General features: G+C 38.6%; 1 protein-coding gene across 2 annotated transcripts in view; it reads left to right on the plus strand.

Annotated features, from left to right (window-relative positions):
• Positions 1–18,366, plus strand: part of BICD2 (BICD cargo adaptor 2) — a 151,199-nt gene extending 132,833 nt beyond the window's left edge. Inside the window, exons 7-8 of one of the 2 annotated variants that reach the window (XM_084635356.1) lie at positions 12,772–12,982; positions 16,200–18,366. In XM_084635356.1, coding sequence (XP_084491482.1) covers positions 12,772–12,982; positions 16,200–16,205 — 217 coding nt within the window. In that variant the 3' untranslated portion in view covers positions 16,206–18,366. Of the gene's footprint in view, positions 1–12,771 lie in introns of both variants that reach the window. The other variant, XM_084635355.1, reaches the window with a different exon arrangement.
• Positions 18,367–24,838: the final 6,472 nt, after the last annotated feature.

Here is a 24,838-nt window from a genome sequence, read left to right on the forward strand (position 1 = left end):
TGTTTAGCTGTTTGTTTATTTTATCCACAAAGAAGCTGGTAAAATAGCACACATGTACAGAGAACTCAAGTGAAACAAGAGATCTTGTTTCATACATTTCCAGAAAAATATTTTAATCAAGAGGCTACTTCCAAAGAGCTATAAAGCTGTCAGTGAGGGTTCCTGTGGTTAAGGGCCTATATTAGCAGCACCAAATAAGGAAACCTCAATAATGAATTTAGAGGATTAATTATTCTGGAAGGAATTTTTATACAGGAATCTTATCAAATTTACACTTCCAAGTAGCTAGTTTTAAAAGTCATCAGATCTGAGGCAGATATTTAAAAGCACATACAGTAGTTGATTCTTTTTACAATGATCAAATCAGGTTATTTAAACTGTGGTTTTGTAATTTATTTGTTTAGAAGCTTGAAAATAAGATTTCTTTTCTATGAGACAGTTTTCCTGTAAAATTCTGATGAGATTGAAATTAACTTGGCTAAAATTTAAAGGTAGAAGAGGTCAAAATATGTTTCTAGACTGACAATTTTTTACAGAAAAAGTTCCAAAGGGCTTCATTTCCTAAGGCTCATTATGGAACAAAACACAATATTAGAATAAATAAGAAATATACCAACCTTGTAATTTAAACAGAAGTTAGTATTTTTTTATTAATTCAGTAAGGAAATGTGGAGGAAGGAGACTGCAGCCTTCCTGGCAGTTGCTTTGAGCCATCTGCACCCAACTGGGAATAAATCAAAACACCATGATTGTAATTCTCCAGCAGTCCCTAATACATGGGAATGGTGATTCAGCAGAGGTGCAGGGATTTACAGCATCTGAGGGTAAAGATCAAGAACACATGCTAGAATGAAAGTGTGGTTATAAGAAGTTGACTTGGTGAAGGACAGAAAATAACTGGCCCACAAGTCATTATTTAAGAAGCTATTGTACTATGGCAGACTAAACACAGGGCATTACTGCAGGTTTGGGAGAGAAGCTTCAGATATTCAGGAAAAACCCAAACCCTGATCAAGCAGGTATTAATTAATCACGAGCAAAGAAAAGCTGAAAGAAAGGAAGATACTTTGGTTTCAATTTGAAGACTGGCTGTCACTGATTCCATTGTTTTACTCCTTCCTCTTGTCTGACTTAGCTTGTCCAGGTCCTAAAAATAACACTTTAAGGTATTAGTGAACACACCTGCACCCTTCTAAAAAACCCACTGAACCCAGGATGTGTACATATGAAAAGTACATAATGATTTTTTTAGTGTGACCCTTATTATTCCCAGGACATAATTGACTGCCCTGTGAGTAACCTATTGCAAGCCCCTCAGGGGAGAGATTTGTTTCTTTAGCTTGCACAAAATTCCTATCTTATCATGATTTTTCTCTCTTCATAACTGAACACAGAATTGGCCAGGACCCTACCTACAAACATTCAGACCCTGCTACTTTTCAGGCAGGCTAGTCTCCAGAATTTTCTGTGCTGCACTGCCTCTCTCTCTTTACTACCCCTCTATTTATATCCATGAGTTGGAGCAAAGGGCCCAGATTTTCAAAGGCACTTGGGCATTGCTGCCCTTGCTCAGCGTTGTAACGCCTAACTCAGTTAGGAGCCTAAATCTCACTTTCAAAAGGGATTATAAGTGCTTCAATCCCATTGACTATTGATGGATTTTAGACTCCTAAATCCCTTTTGAAAGTGAGATTTAGGGTCCTAAATCATATAGGCATTGCATCGCTGAGTGAATGTAGCAATGCCCAAGAACCTTTGAAAATCTGGGCCAAAGAGACCAACCTGGTCTTCAAGTCAGTGTGACTCAGTAGAACAGTCATCATTCTGCCCCACAAGGACCTGACTCTGACACTTGGTCACCTTACAGCACTAAGAATACAAGAATAAGAACAATATGCCAAGATTCAGCAAAAAGACCATAGCATTAAGACTTACCGTGTCAGGAAATAATGCATGCGAAGATCAAAGCAGCTAAGGATACAAGCAAGATATTATTTCAGGATGAGAAGCAAATATCCCTGTAAAAGGGTGCAAATTCAACCGCAGACAGAAAAGCAAAATGAGACACTTATCCATTCCAAAGACAAAACATTTTCAAACATGGTGTTCGTGTGTTTTATGTTAGAATCTGAAACCTCAGATCAAATAAATCCATTCAGACCATTCTGCAGAAATATTTTGCCTCTTCTTCTAACAAAAGAAAAGTACTTTAGTTCTGCAAGGAGGACAAAATGAACACTTGCAGAAAAAAGAACTTGCCACAGCAAATTGCAGATTCCCTGCTTCAGAGTGAAGGTTGCTAAATCCACTGAGCAAGAGCCTGAGGAAAATGGTTTTATAGAACATCAGCAAACAGAACCTTACAGTGAATCTCGAGAGGGAAACCATCTTCCCAGAAACTAAGAACAAGTGAGAATGAGATGAGAATAGATGTTTTCCCTCCAGAATAAAGATGGAACAGTAATTAAGAAATGGCATCCTGCAGAGAGTAGATGACTTTGACAAGCAATGTGCAAGTGCACCTAGATGTAATTAACAAGTATCCTGACACTCCAGTATTTCATCAATAGGAGGTGAAGAAGAAGACAAACTCTGCAGCTAGTCAGCAGGAGGGAAGATGACATGTATTAGAAAATGCTAGTAATGCGAGGATAGTGCATAGTATGAGACTAGTATTAGAATTGGAGGAGACTAGTCCAAGAAGGCTATCAGAATAAGGGAACCAGGCTGTGACTTCTACCACCCAAACAGCAATTAATGAATGATTACTGTTCACCATCACAGAGAAGGCATCTAACTGGCGGTGTGAAAATGAAATGAAGTAAACAAATCTAAACACTGGCAGAATAGTTAAAATAGCAAAGCTAATTTGGAGGCTATCCTCTTGTTCAGATATCATAGGGCCTACAGAACATGAAAGAAGAGCTTAACAATGGAAGCTGTAAACTGAACCAGAGCACAGTTAAACTTACATGTAAGAGACATACATAACTAAGTGGGCTTCATATTGGACTGGGACAGTTTTGGAACAAGTTGTAGAATATTTCTACATTGGTAGAATATTTCTACATCTACAATGCTCAGTTCAGGGAAGCCAGATGGAGAACTTTGATCTTGAAAACTGGCTAGAGTGGAGTCTCATAAGGCCTGACTAACAGGCATTTCTCTCCCAGTTTCTACAGTCAGTGGTACGGTGTAGCTCAGGGGCAGTGAATGAGCCTATGTGTAACACGTTTTCCAGGTCCAGTACTGTGCACTGCCAATGTCCTATATGCAAGGAACAAGACACAGTGGCAGAAAAAAGAATTCAAAATGTGTTTGGTAGAAATGGTGTAAAATGACACTCGTGGCTTCTTGTACTGATTTATATATTTATATGTATAACAAAAATGCACCTATCCTAGGGTCTAGGCACTGCTGACAATAAGATTGAAAAATGCAATGAAAATGGCTAACAGCTTCCCTCAAACCAAAATATGACGGGAGCTTGAAAATCAATAATGTTCTGCTATCCCCGTGAGGATAGCTTTATGAATAGGTTCATGACTGGGACCGGGGAGATCTGGGTTCAGATCCCAGCTCTGCCTCGGCTTTCCTGTGTGATTCTGGGCAAGTCACATAATCGCTGTGTGCCCCAGTTCCGCATCTGCAACACTTGGGTAATGAGACTTCCTCACCTCACAGGAATGTTGTAAATACTTGGCAAATGGTCCTATTGTGTGGTAATGAGGGCCATGAAAGTACCCATAGATTAGAGCAAATACCAGCCCTTATCCCATGCTCTTTTTCAAAAGCTTGGAGCGGTTTTGAACTTAATAGTAAATTCTAAAGCCCCTTTCATGGTGAGTGCCTTGCCAACAGCTTGTCAAAATGGCAGCTTCTGAAATAAGAAGGGCCTTCATTGGTTAAAATCAAAACCTCAAGTGTCACCCAGTAACTAAAAGGTAGCTAGTGGTGGAGAGCAGCTGCAGAGGCCCTCTGTTCTGTATACGTGGCCTAGATGAAAATTAAATGGTTCACCAGGGTTAATTTCTCCCCTGATACAGAAATGGGGTTTCCTGTGTATTTCATTTAATGGTAAATTCAATTTTTTTCAAGTCTGGTCATGACCCTTCAATAGGATGGAAGTAGGCAGATCCTTGTGGCAGAGTTCCATTGCATTCCTTGGAAGTGCGGAAGGATTGAAGGGTCCAGCTGTGTGGATCTGACCTTGGCCTTTGTATTATGGAGATAATTCTCCTGGGAAATATCAAGCTGCAGAGGAGATTCTCCATGTGATTTACTTTTTAAACCGTTAATACAAATAATTTGCAAAAGTATTTGTTCCATATGGCTGAGATAAATGATCTAGGAAACTATATATTGGTTGTAATCTGTACTTGATTCTTCGCCAAATGACACCTAGCCCATAAATAACTTTCTTTAATGTGCAGTTCAGATGAGTTTTCAATGCAAGATGTCCAGGAGATTAGGGAAAAAATAAGAAAAGTCAGAGTCAAGATTTCCAATAGATATTTGAATTGGTTTGATCTCTAAGCCCAAACATATAAATCTGTGGTCTTTTCCTTTTTATCTGATTTTTGGATTCAGGTATTTTTTTAAAAATACATTTGAAAGAATGCCTTAGTTTACATGGATCTGCTAAGCATATGTGCTACAGATGCATGATCCCACACAGGCAGACAGGTCAAGATTATGAAGTGACTTCATAAAATATTTCAGACACTGGATTAGGACTAGGACCTTGATCCTGCAGTTGGATCCACACGAATTCATGTGCAGAGCCATACTGACACCACTCAGGATTGGGCCTCAACTTGTTTATTCACTTTGTCTTTAATGAAGGTCAATAACTCATTGACAATTTAGAGTCCAGTCCTGTGTGAGCTCCTCCACTGAAGTCCAAGTGGATGGGATAACTGCATTTCAGTTAGGTTGTGTTTTTCTTTTTCTTTTTCTGTTTGTTTTCCTTGCTATGCACTTTTATGTCAAGTCAGCCGAGGGCATACGGATACTTATCTTTGTCTGTGTATGTGTGTGTATTAATCTAAATGAAGTGAGTTGGGAGTTCAACACCTTCCAGGATTGAGACGTTAGTAAATGAAGGCTAACTTCTATAGCCCTTAGTCAAGCAAAATTCCATGAAATCCAGTGGGAGTTTGGCTTGAGAAAGAATCACAAAATTTGGTCTTATGTGAAAGAAAATTTGTAAATTAGAGGTTGTCCATCTAAAATGAACCACTGTAACTCGTGTTTTTCTCTCTACATTGCATGGTGAGCTGATGCAAAATATAAGCCATTTAAAACTTGGTGTTCTAATTAAATAAATTCAAAAGGTGTTTCGCTTGGCTCTACATCTTGCCTTCAGTGCCCAGTCCAAACCAGGGATCGTTTTGAGGTAGGGGAAAAACGAAGAATCTTTACTTCTGCCCTCTAACCTACAAAGCAGCCGTGGAACTACTGTGCATTTTCTACTGTCGCCTTGGGTGGAAGGGTAATGGAGCTACATGATGACAGATTCGCCTTCTTTTCCCTGACCCCTCTCTTCCTCCACATGCCCACCCCTCTAGCAGTATAAGCACACAGTGTTTCCTCTGCAGGTAAGGGCCTCTTCATTCCTGCTGGTGATGGTGGGTTGTTAGGAATTTTCTCATCAAATTTATTTCAAATGTAAAGACAGAGTTAATATGGCAGGTAGAAGCTAATACCTCTTATAGCCATGCTGCTGTTAGTCTCTGTTAGGGACCATGTTCATTTAAATGTCTTTTAGCCTCTGCTTGGATATATTTTCCATCTTTTAATAAAGAGGAAAAATTGTGAGACTTTAATCCTCTCTGCTCTTAATTTCTAATGTAGGTGACAGTTTAATCTATTGTGGTAGAGGCTAAAGTAGCTGACAATGTTCCCAAAGAGGCTTCTTCAGTTAGCTCTTTCTGCTTGTTATGCTATACTGCTTGCTTATAAATTGGCATTGTACTGATCACAACTGAAAATGGGAAAAGGTAAATGGATGTAAGTAAGTGCAGGTGCCAATAACTACATGGTTTGCATTTGCAAATACAGATCTTAGCACAGTAGAAGAACATGGCGAAACACATGATTAAAAATATATCAGGATTAATTAACCATTTTGAACACGCTGAAGTTCAAGATGATTAAAAATATATCCAGAAATAAGGAGAGATTGGCATGTGCAGTAAGTAATGCTAATGTTAAACTGCTTTGGAAAATGAGATCTTTAACCCTAGAGACATTGATATTCGGCATGTTTTTGATTTTTGTTTTTAAAGAATAATTTAGCTTTAGACATGGGCATTTTAAATGTTTTTAACTTTTAGTTTTATGGAGCCCTTCAGGGATTTTCCTCTCTCTGTATCATCTTGAGTTTGAGATTTTTTTATGGTATTGCTTATTTAAAATGTTACAAGTTGGTGGTTTCCTTAAATTCTTGTTTTCCTGGTTAATCATCAGTGATAAAGTAAGCAACATCAAAGCCTTATGTTCAAGGTCTGCATCATTATATATATATATATATAAATAAATAGCATCATTCCAGTCTGTTATATAAATAACAGTACGTGCACAATAGACTTGAATTATGCTAATCTTATTTTCCTTTGTAAGCATGAAAGCTCAATTATTTTAGTTTCAAAAGTGTGTTTGGAACAAAGGAATCTTCAGTTCAACCCATCTACATTGAATACATAGTCTGAAATGTTGCTTTGCACAAAAGATAAATTTATAAAGAGAAGATATTTTGCTTTTACACCTGCAAAGCTACAAATCGATATCAGTTTATGTAAAAAAAAAAACACAAAAAACCAGTCATGATGTTAGTGTGAATTGTTATACTGCATTGATATAAGGCAGTGCTGGAGACCATGGTTTCTAAGTATAGTTAGGAAACTATACTCAGTTGAAACAAATGAAAACGGCATTAATGAACAGCCTGGGGGAGGAAAGCAGGTCAGTGGTCCCAGAAGACCAATTGTGTAAAGTCTGCATCCACTTCTAGTAAAACCTGGATCCTTTTCAACCTGTTTAAATGGACTACTATTCTTACATGCAAAGTATCACTTCTCTGGCTTTACAAAGGAATCCTGAATAATATCAGGCACAGAACTGGTTAAGATACTCATTTATTTCACTTACAAAATACTTTAGCTGAAAGAACCATTCAGGAGAATGGATTCAAGAAGGAGAGCCATGAAATGTCTCATATGTTAGTAAAACTCCAAGACATTCTAACCCACACGTGAGATCAGTAATTCAGGACAGTAAGAATCCCAACTATGTTTCTGCTGCTGCTGCTAGCAAGAAAGCACCACCTATATTAATGAAATAGTGTGAGAATAGGACGGGTTAAAAAAAACAACTCATCACATTTTTAAAAACCGTAAATCATTTTCCATTGTCAAGTTTATAATGGCATTCATTTGATGTTTAAACATTGCATTAGCAAAAAGCTTGATGGTGCAATAGTAGCCTTTCACAGGTGAAATCTTGGGATTTAATTACAACTATGGACTGAGTTTGTTGACCTTATTCTAGTCCCCTACAGGCATTTGTCCATGTTACCAAACTACCACCCAGTTTGGCACAACTGACAGCCTTTGATCAGGAGACGCCTAGATAATCCTCAGCTTGCAATGTTCCTGCTATTAAGGTACATTAGCAAAGCTGTGTGGGAAGCTGTACTCTGTTTTTCTGCAGTGTTCTTGTTCCTAGCCAGCCTTTCGCTTTCAGGACTAAAACTGAAATCCGCTCCCCCTCACCTCCTCAAAGTCTTTTAATACAAATTTTGCAATGGAAATCAAATGAATGGCTGCAGCAGTTATAAATCAGCCTCACTGTAGTGAGGTTGGGAGCTGAAGTGTGCAGTTCAGATTGAAAAGAAATTGATAGTTTGGTTCTATCTGTAAACGGTTAGAAAAGCAGAGAAATTTTGCTCTGATGTTCATCCTGTGTGATCCTGTTACCTCAGTGAGGACTGAGGGGTAGATGTAGCTGAGGGTAGCCGCTCTGTGCAGGATCAGCTTCCAGCAGTCCTGCACTAAACGCAAGTGGTGTAAACTGGGACCAAATTTCACCTAATTAATAGTCATGTTTTAGGGCCAGATCACATTCTGCTGCAGGGGAAAAAACCAAGAGGTCACAAGATACTATGAAAACTCCATGGCTTATGGTAGCCAAGTTTCCAAAGAGTCAGGTTGGAGGAAGGAGGTGGTAGATTTGCCTCCTCATGGTGTCCACCCAGTGTGTGCTCCCTCTTCCAAACATCATGGATGTCCCAAGAACTGAAGGGAAATCCCACAGATCTCTGGCCATCCTGAGATCTTTAATCCCTTTGGGCTATTCCTTGTCCTTTCAGCCTCCCCCTTCACCTTTTGGCAACAAAATCCATCTCCATCTGCCAGCATAGAGGGGATGGTGCAGCAGTTAGTGCTGATGGGGTCCAAATGATTCATTCCTGTGAACATTTCTCTGCAGGATTGCTGGGACATGCTGCATAAGGCAGCTATCCCCAGCCACACCCACCCCACTGTCCTCGTTCCAAAGGTGGGGAAGTTCTGCAGGGAAGTTTACATGGGACTGCAGGGAAGCTTACTGGGAGGGGAAGGGAAATGATGGTCCTAAAGTTTAATTTCTCCTCCATCCAGCATATTTAGGGACACTTAAACTTGTTTCCTGTTGCTTCCTTCCTTCCTCAATACCAGTGACAGATCAGAGGGGATGACTTGGCCCATAGTTTAGGAAGTATCAAGTCTGGTTCCTCTAGTTTTGGAGTGTTTTTTCAATTTTGCCTTGGAAATGTATCTGTTGTATTAAACTCCTTTCCCTATTTACATAGGGTCTGAGGTACCCACAGTTCTTCACCACACCTTCCTGTCCATGGCATGGATTTTTAAGTCTTACAGTTGTAGTCCTTTTCTCTTCAAGCTTCTTTTGACAGAGTCTTTCCATCTTTCCTCAGTCTTCCACATCCTTTCTTGCTCTCCTCTTTCTCCCATTCTTTTCACAAGTCCAGACCACCTCAAGCATACTCTCTCTAGCCTATCTGTCACTGAGAGTCCCAGGTTTCTTCCTCCTAATGAATTCCAGACACACACTGTCAACTCTCCACTTACCTGCCATTCATCCCAGTCTATTATTTTCTACTATCTGTATCTTTTTTTCTTCCATCTCTGTAAGATTCATCTTTTCCAAACCACAGAGCAAGCAGGGACAAACACATGCAGCATGCACTTTACCTTTCAATTTGTTACTTAATTACAGATCTGCCGCCTTTTTCAGTGCTGCCCCAGCATACTTGGGTTCTTCTTTTCAATTCTCTGGATTCTTTCCAATAGCGCTAAGTGTACTCCCTAAGTACACAAATTCTTTTTCCAAATCAGCTTAAGAACGGCCCTACTGCATCAGACCAATGGTCCATATATCCCAGTAACCTGTCTTCCAACAGTGACCAATGCCAGGTGCTTCTGGGGGAATGAACAGAACAGGCAATCATCGAGTGATCCATCCCCTGTCGTTCACTCCCAGCTTCTGGCAATCAGAAGGTTGGGGATACCCATGGGGTTGCATTCCTGAGCATCTTAGCTAATAGCCATTGATGGACCTATCCTCCATGAACTTACCTAGTTCTTTTTTGGTCTCAAAGTTATACTTTTGGCCTTCACAGTATCCCCTAGCAATGAGTTGCACAGGTTGACCTTGTGTTGTATGAAGAAGTACTTCCTTCTGTTTGTTTTAAAACTGCTGCCTATTAATTTCATTGAGTGACTCCTGGTTCTTATGTTATGGGAAGGAATAAATAATACTTCCTTATTAATTTTCTCCACACCAGTCATATCATTTTATAGAACTCTATCATATCCCCTCTTAGCTGTCTCTTTTCCAAGCTGAAAAGTCCCGGTCTTTTTCATTTCTCCTCATATGGACAGTATTCCATACTCTTACTCATTTTGGTTGCTCTTTTCCAATTCTAATATGTCTTTTTTGAGATGGCATGACCACATTTGCAAGCAGTATTCAAGATGGTGGCGTACCATGGATTTATAGAGTGGCATTATGATATCTTATGTCTTATTATCTATCTCTTTCCTAATGTTTCCTAACATGGTTAGTTTTTAGGACTGCCGCTGCACATTGAGCAGATGTTTTCAGAGCAGTATCCAGAATGACTCCAAGATCTTTCTTGAGTGGTAACAGCTAATTTAGACCCCATCATTTTGTATGTATAGTTGGGATTATGTTTTCCAATGTGCGTTACTTTGCATTTATCAACCTTGAATTTCATCTGCCATTTTGTTGTTCAGTCACTCAGTTTTGAAAGATCCCTTTGTAACTCTTTGCTTTGGACTTAACTATCTTCAGTAATTTTGTATTGTCTACAAATTTTGCCACCTCATTCTTTACCCCTTTTTCCAGATCATTTATGAATATGTTGAACAGCACAGGTCCCAGTACAGATCCTTGGGGGACACCACAATTTACCTCTCTCCATTCTGAAAACAGTGACCATGTAACCAGTTACGGATCCATGAGAGGACCTTCTTTCTTATTCCATGACTGCTTACTTTGCATAAGAGCCTTTGGTGAGGGACCTTGTCAGAGGCTTTCTGAAAGTCCAAGTACACAATATTCACTGGATCACCCTTGTCCATGTCTGTTGACCCCCTCAAAGAATTCTAATAAATTGGTGAGGAACAATTTCCCTTTACAAAAATCATGTTTGACTCTTCCCCTAACAAATGGTGTACATCTATGTGTCTGATTCTGGGGTGTTTTTTGTTTTAAACTATAGTTTCAACCCATTTGCCTGGTACTGAAGTTAGGCTTTCCGGCTTATAATTGCCAGGATCACCACTGGAGCATTTTTTAAAAATTGGCATCATGTTAGCTATCCTCCAGTCATTTGGTACAGAAGCTCATTTAAATGATAGGTTACATTCCACAGTTAGTCGTTCTGCAGTAGCTTCTCTCCTGAAGTGTCAACCACCCACCCTTCTTACACGTTCCCTACTTGCACAGCTTCAGTTTTCTTTGTGTTTACCTTCAAACCATGGTCTTCAAACACAGATGCCCACTCTGATACCGTATTAGCTAATTTCTCTTTGCTGTCAGCCAAAAGAGCCAGATCGTCAGCATACATAGGTTTCTCTGTCTCCCCGCTGGCTTGATTCTCCTACTAATTACCTCCATAAGTAGGCTGAAGAGATGAGAAGTCAGCACACTGCCTTGTCTCAATTCCACCATCATCTCAAAATTCTCCAAGAATTCCATGTATTGTTACCACCGTAGGTCTTTACTCTCGATACAGCTCCTCCATGAGAAAAAGGGTAGACTCCCATCTATAGCACTGAGTCCAGTTGTCCCTGGTACGCTAACCTACAGTGCAGTCTGAGTGCACTGATGTTTGACATGAGCATTTAGGGGCCACTGTTGGATACTTTCTTCAATGTGTACTTCAAAATAAAAACTTTTCTCCGGCAAACTCAGTTAGAAGGCAAGCTGGCCTCTGCTGCTTTTGAAGTCAATGGGAAAATAATCAGGCCCTTTATAAGGCACAGTGTGTGAATCTGCATTTGAATGCAGATTATTTTTTTTTCCTCTCTGCTTTAGATTATACGTTGCTAGTAGCTTGACAGACTTTTCAATACATCTCACAAGAAGGATCTTCCTGGTGGAGGTTTGGCTTTGATTTTATGAAGATGCTCAGTTTTACAGATGTGGCTGTGAGAAATTTCTGCTGGTGTATAGACATATTTATTTTTACACCCACACTCATTATCTCATCTACATACCACACACCTACACGTGAGGGGCTTCATTTAGAATTGCTTATGGTGCATGATGCAGTTTTAATAGCTCCCAAGCTCAGTGGAAGTGATTACAGATTGAACAGGTCACAGGCATTTGTGGAGCGTGCCCTGCAAGATGCCAGGTAACACTGGAAGGGCCTGCCTTTTCCTTGTTAGAAATTCATTTCCAAACCATTATATTGCAAATCATTATTTTTGCATAAAAAGACATACTTGCTCAAAACAAAACAGCAATAAAACACTAATATCTGGTATCTTACACCAGCAAACAGGGTAGGCAAAATTGGAGTTTTGGAATCTACATCTGCTCCTCTTTTAAAAAATAAATAAATAAATTGAACTGAACTGTATTGGGCAGCTTGTAGGCCTTTTGTTTGGGACAGGGAGAGTGACTGAGTTCAGTATGGGGTTGGATGTGCATTGGAAGATACAAGGGGAATTTATTAAATGTCTTTCACATGGAAAATAGGGAAATGAATTCATCTGAATCAGTGGTAAAATGGCATTAATGGCCATTTCATTAAAAGTTATAGGACCCTTTTGTTCTAAACTACACTTTAGAACTAAAGTCCTAACTTTCTGTAATATAATGCCCCATTTATGTGAAGAATGACTCATGAGATGTAATTCATCACTATCAGGTCAAGTGCGGGGTGCTCAATTTTCAGACAGAGCCCCCTCAAAGAGCTTCCAGGTCCCATACTTGGGGAGTCAGAGAGGCTTATAATGAAGTGGGAGAACCTGAGCACTAAATGTGGGATTTGGAGATCCACAGAAGAAAATAATTGGGCTGCACGGTGGTTTTGCTGAAGTTCCTAAATAAATATGCACATAACAGATTACAAAACTCCTTCCTGTCAGCCAGTGGCCATGTCTGCTGAGCACAAAGGGTTCATGCTTTGTAATGGAAAATAGGGTTGCTAAAGATTCTTGATATATTTCATTGCAGATGTGACGAATACGTCACACAGCTGGATGAAATGCAACGCCAGCTTGCAGCAGCTGAAGATGAGAAGAAGACGCTGAACTCCTTGCTGCGTATGGCAATCCAGCAAAAACTGGCACTGACCCAGCGCCTGGAGCATCTGGAGCTTGACCACGAGCAGTCCAAAAGGGTGCGCACTAAATCTGCTTCCAAAGCCAAGACCAGTAACCCAAGTGTAAGTCATATCCGGTCCTGTGGAGACAGAGCTGAGGGGTCTGTCCTTAACAACCAGGTGTTTTGTGAGAAGTATAAGATCTATTGTGACTAGAAGAGGCATGTAGGAAATCATATTATGCATCTAATTTTTATGCTGTAATTGTCAGCATAAATCCCCACTATCTAATGTTGCGGTGAGTTTGCTTGTACTAGTATGTTGTTAAACCATGTAATACAAATGGTATTATGGTGGTCTTAACTGTAACTAATTCATACGTATGGAGATCTTATTAACAAGTTAATAGTGGAAAGGAACTTTTTGTTTCCACAGTTAACATGTATGGTTTTGCTGTTTATGGGTAAGTGTTAAAAGTGTATACCTGCTATACTACATCTGGTGTTACTAACTGTAGTTTGATTAGCACAAATATGATCCTTTCCCCAGGGTTACAGCATCCTTCAAATAAAAAAAGCGTTCACAGGAAAAAGCAAACCTAAAATCTCCTTGTTAATCTGGTTTGAAAAGTGGTGAAATGCAACACTGGAAATTAGATGTGTAACGTGGAAATGCAGAACATTTCAAAACCAGTACCAAAACTAGATTTGGCTGCTGTGGCAGTCATCAGAAATTTTCTGCCATATCACCACTGACCAAAGTCCCAAAAGGCTTTTATAAGCTATAAAAGTTGGAGAAATATAGGATACATTCTTAAACTCTTTCTTCTCTACTTCAGAGGGTTAACCTAAAGAAACTTGCACATTTATAGTCTATTAAAAATATGCAATATTACCCCATCTAGAATAAAATTGAAAATTAAAAATATTAGGATCCTAACTGATATGCAGTTTCACATTAAAGTTATGCTGTGAAAAAGTGTCATGTACAGAAAGGATGTTTGTGGTCTCATGTTGCTTTTTGCAGCATAACAGTTTGGAAAAAGGTGTTTTACATATTACTCTATCCACACCATATCTGTACAGAATTTATATGACTGTGTTCTACTATTTTTAAGTCACAATACAGTTCTTCTCAGCTCTCAGTATTAATCTTAATGGGATAATGTTTCAGAGCTCTGTTTGTGGGTTTTTTTAATATAAAAAAAATTGCATTCCTTATGCAAGCACACCTTTCGCAGGGCTCTACATTATAGGCACAGGAAATTTAACCTGTTCATCTTGTTAATAAATATTAATGAAGTAGGTTAGCATATGTATTAATCGTAAAAAAAAAAAAAATACTTTGTCTGCTATTGGACTTTTAAGGGGCCTTTTTAGCCACTTAATTTCAATATGTTTGATAACATAAAAAAAGTGTACTTCATAATTGGTGCCTATACAAGTGATAAATATACAAGATTAAAAAATGTTGCTTTTAAAATTGTGGAAAATTTGTGGAGCACAATAAGGCACATTTTTTTAAAAACAAAAGTTTTTAAAGTGCCTAGCCTCAAACTTTATTTTAATGTAAAGCCCTGTTCATTTTGTACTTTTTCAAATAATTTTGTATGCTTGTAGTATTAACTAAAAGTAATCCAAGACTGCACAGTTGTCTGCTGATAGTGATGTTTTCTAGAGCCATTCTAATGATCCTGGTGTAGTACTGCCTCATTTCACTACCATTTCTTGTAGATGGTCAGCAGCTTGCTTCCTGTGTATCGCCGCTCTGCCTATAAGTAGTCAGGAGATATCACAATATAAATATAAAGTAATAAGGAGCGCAGCCTGCTTTCCCAGTGGAGGGAAAATATAGTCTTTGGCTTCTGAGAGATTTTAAAAAAATGCTTCTAAAATCCACCCAAGTAAATTGTGCAGAAATCTGACATCAGAGTTATGAAAAATCTTGTTTTAAAATAAATATTTGAATGTGGCATCCTTAAATTTGGTGCCAGAATCACATTTGCCAATATCTATTTTTTTTTTTTTTAAAAAAAGAGTGGATTTTCCAAGTCTTCTGTATTGCCCAATTACCTGTGTACATGAGACGTTTAAAAAGACAGTAATTGTGGCCCCAAAAGCAGGCCCCTGTGCATCAGTTATTACTTCATTTTTAGAAAACACTGTATTCTCCTGAATTTGAGCTTTAATATTGCTATGTAGCAGGTTTGATATTTTTAGAAGCAAAATACCTTTTAACAATTTTCAGTCCTGCTTTTCCTCTTCTTTGCTGCACAATCCTCCAAAAGGCCTTTATTCTTCTCATTTTTGCATTGTGGGTAATTATAAAGAATGCCTTGTAAAAGTAGGCATTTAGATTACGAACTCATTTTGCTCCATTAGAAGCAGCTATCATTTTGTTTTAACTTTAGTAGGAAGCTGTTAATACAATTCTTATTGCTTCCCTGTCTCTAGTGGTAGTATTGTCACAACATACGAACGATAGAAAAGGTAAATTTAAGAAACTACATGCATTGATTAGTTTTAAAGTCAATTGAAATTTTATAGGAAGTTTTCAGTATTATCAGAAGGTGACTATTACTATCGATATTGGCTCACATTATCAGTACAAAATATGAATAGTTTTGCTACATCACAACCAGCTTAGTAATCCTTTCCATTTTTATTCATCTCTATGGCTCTTAAAATAAAAAACAGCCAGACCATTTAAGCTTGTCAAGTGTATGTTTTAAAACCTGATCTAAAGAGAAATGAGCAACGGTACATAAAAGTGACCTGTTCCTGCTGTGTGTATGTTTAGATTAATATATTTAAGATTATGGGGGCTTGTACTTTTGTGAAACAAATCTCTTGAAACTTACCTATGCTATGTTAAGTCTTTCATTTCCCTTTCAATGGGTTGGGATTTAGTTTGGAAAACTTATTAAGCCATCACCTACCTCTGCAAGCAGGCTCTTCTTTTGAATGATTACTGTTCTCTGCATTGGCCTGCATGATATACTGACCTGCATGTCTTGGGAGAACCTAAATCTTCATTGATAATGGCTTTCGCATACTCACTGCTGTATCTTTTGCTCGAACAGCATAGCTTTATTCAGTACTTGTAAGAAACCTTCCTGCAAAGCTGTTGCTTCTGAACAGTACTCATGTAAAGCATTGTTCATTAGCTTGGAAAGCACATGCCAACTAAAGTGACTGCCTCTAACTTGGGAAACTAACAGATGCTCCTCAACCGACTAACCTGCTATGGAGATCTTGCAGTGCACTCTGTATTAAGTCAGTTCTTTAACTGATGAATGAGTACCAATTTTTCTAATGTTATTCTGTTTTCCATTTTTCAGCTTTAGAGTAGTTCCTGGAGATGGCCTTTCCAACAGTGCAACAGTATTTCTTAGCCTGCCTCGTTCTGGTTAACAGTGGTAGCCTGTTGCACAAAGAATGGAAACCACTGACCTGATCCTAGATTGTTTTTTTTTTTTTTTTTTTTAAAAACCCACCTTTTTCCAGTATACTACCTGCAATTTTACTTTTATGTCTCAAGTTATAAAACAAACAAGTTTTACCTATAAGTGCTGCTGCAGGAAGAAAACTTACAAGTGCTGAAGAAACCTACTTTGAACGTAACGATCACCATATTAGTTTATGATCTACTAGAAATGTTCAGATGGGGGAATTTTTCTTATTTCATTGCAGATATTAATTTTTTTATCTGATTGTTAAACCTGTGCACTTTTGATATTTTACTTTAGCTTCTTTTAATTCCTTATGTAGAAGAGTTTATATAAAATGCAGTGGTTTGTGCTCACAGTCTCTCTCCCTATTTTGGGCTTGTGCTTGTTGATTTTCGACATCAGCATGTGGCAGAGATTTGGACTATTTCTGATTTTGCTCTAGACGGCGTTTAGAAAAAGAGTTTCAACACAAAAACCAGGAGCTCTGCTAAACTATGTATGTGCTGTGCTTCAGCAACTTTTTTTATTATTATAAAATGTTAAGCTTTATGTGTTAAAATTACTGATTTTTAACTGCCATGTTCATTAAGAAATCCAGGGTATTCAAATTCTGGGGTTTTTTTCATATTGTATTATTATTCTTAGGAATAGTTCAATGTAACAAGAAGAAAACTTGACTTTGCTCTAGTTAAAACAGTAATAGGCATTTGAAAAATATTAAAGTAGTGTTACCTATAAATTCCAGAATTTCTGGGTTTTAGGAAGGTATGAAGTATTATTGATTAACAGAATTTTATACAACTGTATGGCTTAAATTCCAAATTGGAATTGTTTTGTTACTTCTTCATTTTATTGTGCCAAATTATGGTACATTTAGAAAGAAAAATTCTAAAGTTGTCAATGAATAGGGTGTTCTATTTCAGCGCCTTTTTGTCATTAATTACTGCCAGTAGTGCCTTTAATAATTTAAGTGAGACTCCTAGAATAGCTTAGTCTATACAAGAAGAAATGAACAGTTGTTTTGAAACTTAGTAAAGATGTGGAGCAATAAGTGCAAAGCGAACTCCCCTTTCGCACATTTTTAATGGTCGTCTTAATATAGAGATTATATATACACAAGAAATTGTAAAAAATACGGTTAGTCAATGATACTTCATCATGCAGATCCTTGCAAATTCAGGGGTATAGGAAAAAAAAAACGAACCCGAATACACTTTGGGAACCAAAATGGACTTTTATTGAACAAATGAGCAAGATGTATTAACGCATTTGTGGCTGCAGTACAGAGGATGTATTGGGAACATTAATGTTCTGTTAGCTGTGTATGGTGGTGGATACAGTTTAACCATAGTATTGTTTGGAAATGTGAAAGACAAGACATTAATACCTACTCTTGCATGTTGTATCTAATCATTGTAATTTCAGGAAACAGAAAGTGAAAAGTGCATCAACAAGCTGTACCCACCTGCCTTGGTGCTGTTTGTTGAGGCTAGTGTGAATCATTAAATTGGTACTTCGGGGGGAGAGAGGGGAGGACTTCCCTCCCTCAAAAAAAAAAAAAAAGTACAAATTGTAATAATATTGTCAGTGGGGAAAAGATTTCTGTTTGCTGGAAGAAGCATTATTATTCCTAGATGTGGGGACTTCTTATATTTTCATCTTCTGTTACAGTATTGATTCATAAGAAATATTGTTACATTTAAAAATTACTACATTTGTACGTGGGTATTTATTTGAAATGATGTCAAAGTACTGTATTATGTTTTATGTGCATTACCTTTTAGTGGTGGATTGGTCTCCATTTAATGTCATGCATGTACTCTTGCCAAGTAACCTTTACACAGATCTGAAAAAGTAAATGTCATTGGTTAAAAGAAAATTGTGGAAAACTGATTCGTAAGTATAACTGTGTGTTAATTTGATAACTTTAGGAGGCATAGGGGGCAAAATGTTACTTCCAAATTAATACAAAAAATGTGTGTAACGTAGGAAAGCAATCTGCCTGTGTAAAGGTAGTCGCATTGGCAATATCAATAAAAGAGAAAAGGAGATCTGTTTACTGTGTGTGTGTGGGTTTTTTGTTTGTTTGTTTTTGCAATGTCTGCCACTTTAATTTGTTGAAATATTCCTAGGTCATTAAGAATCTTAATACAAGGTTAAATGAATATTTGTATTTTTGTCATAGGTTTTACCTGGGAGAAACCTAAAAGATGATTTACATTTGCATATAGTTTGAATAGAAAAAGGAACTCCTACATCTATTAACTGTCGTTCATATGTTTAACAGTAATTTCTGATGGACCCTTCAGAACTCAGAAGGAAGTTATATATACAGCTGACCTAAAACCAGCTTAAATATAGGTACAAAGTCAGCTGTAAGTAGATAAGACTTTTGATCAATCCAAACAACACACGAAGCCTTTTCAGGATGTAGGTTACTATGAGTTGGTCTTGACCTCTAGGGACATGAAATACAGGTCTATGGGATTTTTAAGGTTTATAATACCACCATCCCCCCAAAATGGGGATTGTCCTAAACTAACGCAACTCACTGTAGTTTATGTAACCTGGTATTCAATTCCATTAGAAAAGCTAATCAACTTAATGTACATTGTAACTCAAGGAAGACAATGGCCCATTTCTGTTTAGCAAGTGTTCACAAACTGTGTTGGTCTGCTTGCGAAATACTCAGAACTCATGTCTGACAAGGCTCTTGGCCTGATCCTTTAGTGCTTATTCATTCAAAACTTCCCTTAGCTTTAATTGGAGTTTTCCCTGCAGGATTGCTGTGCCTGGAGAATAGATTTTATATAATATATATGCAAATAAGCACACATATAGAACAGAGCAGTTCAAAAGATGAAAGCTTAAGTAAACATCTGTGTACTGGGAAAATAGCAAAATAATACAAGGAAAACATTTATCTTTATTTGTCGTATGTTTTAATACAATATTAATTTCTTATGCCAGTCTTTTGCGGTGTGAAAATTGGGCCCGTCTGGTGGCATGTTGGCACATACTGACTTCAGAGACTTAGTCCAGAGCTGAAATGCCAGACTGACAGATGTTGCTGTATTTAGTCTCAGGTAAAGGAATCTACCAACTAACATAATACCCTTACCTGTCCTGGAAAATCAGCAATTTAGAGCTGAGTACTTGTTGCTTGGCAGTAAAGATGGTAAAAAAACAAAAACAAAGATTGTATTATTTTATAATCTCTTATAACAAAAGCAGAACTACACCAAGAGAGACTAAGGGTGAGATTTTTAAAGGTATTTCAATGGGAGGCCCCTCAGTGCTTTTGAAAATCTCAATATGTGCCTGTCTCATCTTGAGAGGCCTAAATACCTTTAAAAATCTGGCTGAGTGCTCAGTCCTCCAATCTGCTGCATACCCTCAACTCTCCTTGACTTTGATGGGTGTTGAAGTCACTCAGCCTCCTTGTAGGATCAGGCTCTAAGAGAGAGGCAAGGCTCTTCTCTAAATCGTGTTTCTAGTAATAAAGATGAAAAGCCAAAGACAAATCAGTTCTATAGCCTAGAAGAAGGTTTCAAAACAGCAGCTCTACAAACACTATCATTTCCAGTAGATCTGAAGGAATGCATCCAAGTATCATTGCAGACAAACTTTCCTAGCTACCCATAGTAAATAACAGGCAGCTGTTGGAACAGCATGTGAGTTGGTGAATAAGATTAACCCATTTTCTCCCTTCCTTTCTATCCCCAGGCCCCATGTGTAAGGGAGTCAGCAACTTGCCCCAGAGAGGACAGGTTTCAGAAGCCTGTCAGTGCCAAATTCTCATGCTGACATAGGCTGTAGTGTAGACATATCCTTAATTGATAAACTGGGATTAAATCAATTTGAGTGCCCACACAGGAGTTTTCACCAGTGTAAATACATCCATTTAAACACCAAATTTAGTTAAACTGATGCAACTGTGTGAGTAGACAAGGCCTGCAAATAACAGAGCTGTTTGATTTTGCAAACACTGGTTTGAAAGAGTCAAGGTATGGAGGCCCAAAATGTAACTTCCCCTTTTCCTTTTATACAGTATACTATTTTTCAAATAGGTAAAGTGTGGAACAAAATTCCTAACTTGCCCAAGTAAAACAACAAGACTGTGAAAGAGGTGAGAATAGAATCCAGGTGCCCCCTGCTCTGAGCACTAGACCACACTCTCTCGAGCACTCCAAATCAGCAAGGAATTTGTAGAGTGAGTTCACTTTCATAGATTCCAAGGTCAGAAAAGACCATTGTGACCATCTGGTCTGATCTCCTATATAACACAGCCCATGGAACTTCCTCAAAATAATTCCTAGAGCAGATCTTCTTTTAGAAAACATTAAAACGATGTAAAAATTGTCATTGATGGAGAGTTCACCATGATGCTAGCTAAGTTGCTCCAATGGTTAATTATTCTCACTGTTAAAAATTTCACACCTCATTTCCAGTCTGAATTTGTCTAGCTTCAATTTCCAGCCATTGGATTGTTTTATACTTTGCTAGATTGAAGAGCCCGTTATTAAATATTTGTTCCCCATGTAGATACTTAGACTGTAATCACATCACACCTTAATCTTCTCTTTGTTAAGTTAAATAGACTGAACTCCTGTATCACTGCAAGATATGTTTCTGAATCCTTTAATCATTCTTGTAGTTCTTCTCTGAACCCTCTCTACCAGTTCATCAATATCCTTCCTGAATTGTAGACACCAGAACTGGACACAGTATTCCAGCAGCAGTCACACCATTGCCAAATACAATTTACAGGAGTAAAATAACCTCTCTACTCTTGCTCAAGATTCCCCATGTCCAGCTCATTATCCACCATAACCCCCAAATCTTTTTCAGAGTCACAGCTTCCCAGGATAGAGTCCCCTGCCTTGTAAATATGGTCTACATTCTTTGATAGATGTATACGTTTAGCCATATTAAAACGCATTGTTTGCTTGAGTCCAGTTTACCAAGCAATCCACATTGCGCTGAATCAGTGATCCATTCTCTTTATGATTTACCCCTCTCCCAGTTTGTGTGTCATCTGCAAATTTTATCACTGATGATTGTATGTTGTCTTCCAGGCCATTAATAAAAATGTTAAATAGCACACAGAGCCAAGAAGCGATCCCTGTGGAACCTCACTAGAAACACACCCATTCAATGATGAAATTTGAATTTCAGTGTCCTCTCGAGAGAAGTGGACTTTGTACATTGGAAACATAGCAAGTGCACCTGAGGATGTTTCCAATAATTGTCTGGGTTGTGGTGTCTCTGAATTTTCAGAGACTTCTTTTCCTCTAGCAGCTCCTGTTCAAGTCACAGATCTTCTTATACTTAATCCTGCTCCTAAGTACTAGCCATTACCTCCTTGCCAAACTGATTTTCTTTCTCTTCTAAAGGACAAAAGTGGTCTCATAAATGAAACATTGCCAACATTACTCCATCTCCTAACTAAAAGAAATGGAGATAAAGAACCCCGTGAACTTAAAACAGCTCTGGAAATTCTTCAGTACACATACCTGATTTTAATATTCTAGTATAATAGTATCCTTAGTGAGCAGTTTATCAGATGCTGCCTGGGTTTTGTTGAACCAGCTGCCTATTACTTGACCACACAATTATAATTAAGGTAAATTATCCCTCATCTTCCATATAAAAGGCTAAATCTTTGTTTTCTACCAGCAGTTGAGTGGGGGTTGTTTTTTTTTTAAAGTCTATTGCTCAGCTATTGCAGTATGTTTAGTCATTTATTGTTTTTAAAGCAGACCTGCTTACTCAAGCAAAGGCAAAATCCAGACCAGCAATTCTAGAATCACAAATAGTTTCACCTGATCTCTGGTCATGAGACTTTGTTTCTAATTAGGATAGTTTGCACTGAGATTCTGACATGCACCTAGTTTCAGAATTAGGCACACAATCTATTTCTACTAATCTTCAATATATTGTCACTTATTTTATAGCATGCGGTATACTTTGGAGTTTACCTTAATACAGCTCAAGGGGATAAGAGCAAAGTATTTGATCCAACAATGGATCACCAGCTTCCTGTTACCTCCAAATTAACAATGAGTCTTTATTAAACCAATTATGGAATCCTTGCTTTAGTACCTCTCCTTTAAAAACGAACAAGGAAATCTGATATATAATGTTTTGGAAGAACAAGCCAAACCAGACTCTCAATTCCCGAGTGACTATAGCAATCTTTAAAGCATGATCCAACACAGGCTCAGAGAACAGCTTTTGAGGCCAGCCGTATTGAGGTGGAGAATAGAATGCATTCTCCTTTACTGTGCAAAAAGTTGGTATTTATCTGGCTGCAGTTGGATGGTTACTGGGTAACTTCTCCAGCTGATGGATGATTTTCTTGCCTCTTATAGAAGTGAGTTATCTATCTTTACTGAAGTGGTATGTATGCATAGATTGTGGATGGATACTTTCTGGGAATCTTGATGCAATCTATACATACATACCACTGCTTGGGAGGATGTTTTGGTTTTTTTAGTCAGTGCAATTACTTGAGTCTCACAGCAAAAGGCTCAAACTTTACTTCCTTAAGAGAGAAGATAAATAAGGTCTCTTACAGAAAGAGTGGATTACTCCAAGGGTTGGTCTTGATCCTGACCATGAGATACACTGGGGATTGTTCATTCTCCATGCCCATTCACTCCTTGGCCTCTGTCCTGTGACGTCCCAGCAACATGTATAGGCTATAGCCCACTGGTGAATGGGTGTTATGGATCCTCCTCCTCTGCTGATCCACCGGGGACATGAGTTGTTATAGCACCATAGCTCTTTAGTTCAAGTTGAGGTGGCTCATACTCTTAGCTCTGGAGGTCCCCCAGTTCAATCCCTGTTGTAGCAGTGCTCACATGCACATTGCAGACACTAATGTGTGTACTTTTATCATGCATGACTAGGAAGGGGACCACAAACTTCATTTCACACAGGCCACCAAAGAGACACCGGGTAACATCTTCCGGTCTCTGTTTACTTTACCTTATGAACCAGAGAGAATGTAAATGAGTCTAGCTTTCAGGTACTACGGAGATAAGCAGTTGATTTCTGTTAGGTACAGAAGAAAATCTCACATTGTACAGTTTACTGGCTGTTCTGGGTAATTTGGCAGTGCTACTTGTTACCATGGTGGATCTGTCAGAGGGAATGGCACTGAGGTTTGTCTTCGCAGGGACTGTGACACATTGTGGGCCTCCTCCTAAAGTCCCCCTCCCTGTAGGCTGTCACTAAGGCTGTCTGGCCTTGCCTGCTAGTGATTCTGGTGCAAGTGTTTCTCTTCACATAGCATTTTTAGGCACAGAATTAAAAAGTACCAGTAAAGATAAGGGCAGAGAGAAATAGGTTTGTGTGTCATCCCCTACACATTTTTTAAAAAACCTTTATGGTATATGGAAGACCCATGAATGGGTTATTTTACTCTCTCTATATCTTCCCTAAAAATATCCCAATTGTCAAGTCTTGTCTTTTGCCTGTCTCTTCTCCCCCACCCTCTCCGGAGGATTTATTGGGCAACACACAAGAGTGCTCAACCCTAACTGAAGGGGGGCGGTAAAGAGAACTTGTCTCCTATGTGTTTTAATTATGCAGTTGTGAAGCCAAGGAGTCTTAAATAGACTCAGTAAAAATAACCACACCACTGTACCAGGTTCACTGCCCTGGAAGGACATCCAATACACTCTTAGTTTGCCAGTTGTCCACAGCATAGTTTCAGTTGCACCCTAGACAAGACCTTGATTAAACAGGTTTTTGATCAGAAGGAAGCTCAAATGGCCATAAGCCTCCCTTTCCATCCTTTTTCCTTCCCCTTTAATCTTATCACTTCCTTGTGTCCAGGGATTACCACAGTAACAGCTTCCTCTGGTCCTGTTTCCCATTTGAATAGTGTCTTCACTAGAGCTGGGTGACTAATTGATTCCCCCTCCCCCCCGCAATTTGGCCAGCAAATCGGAAAAAAAATACTTGGTTTGGTTCCCCAAATGCTCTGAATTTGTCAGCAAATGAGAAGTTTTATTCCAGTCATTTGTAAAGAGCCAGGTATGTGTCCATCCATCCTTGTAAGCTTTAGCCCAGTGGTTAGTGCACTTACCTGGGCTGTGGGAGATCCAGGTTTAACACTGGCTCTGGAACAGGGGCTTGAAGTCAGCTCTCCCCACTCCCAAGTGAGCACCTTGTCACTAGGCGGCTCTTGGTCTTTCCTGTTGAAGCTGTTCTGTTTGGTATAAATACTTAACTATTCATTGTGCCACAGAGAGAATGACCCTAGCCTGGCGATTAAGGCTCACCTGAGGGGTAAGAGATGTGGATCTCAGTCATCAGCCTGAGTCTAAGGAGAGAGTTGAATCTCCATTTCCTACCTCTCAGGTGGGACGCCTTAATCACCAGGCTAGAGAGTCCTTCTCTCTCTTTGGACCAGATTAATAATTTATTCAAAGGGTCACAGCTTTGCAACAGGAGAGAGTGAAAGCAACTCACTCCAGAAGAGCTTATAGCCAGTGGTTAAGATGCTCTGTTGAGAG

This window comes from Lepidochelys olivacea (assembly GCF_965140295.1).
Source record: "Lepidochelys olivacea isolate rLepOli2 genome assembly, chromosome: 7".
Classification (NCBI taxonomy): Eukaryota; Metazoa; Chordata; order Testudines; family Cheloniidae; genus Lepidochelys; species Lepidochelys olivacea.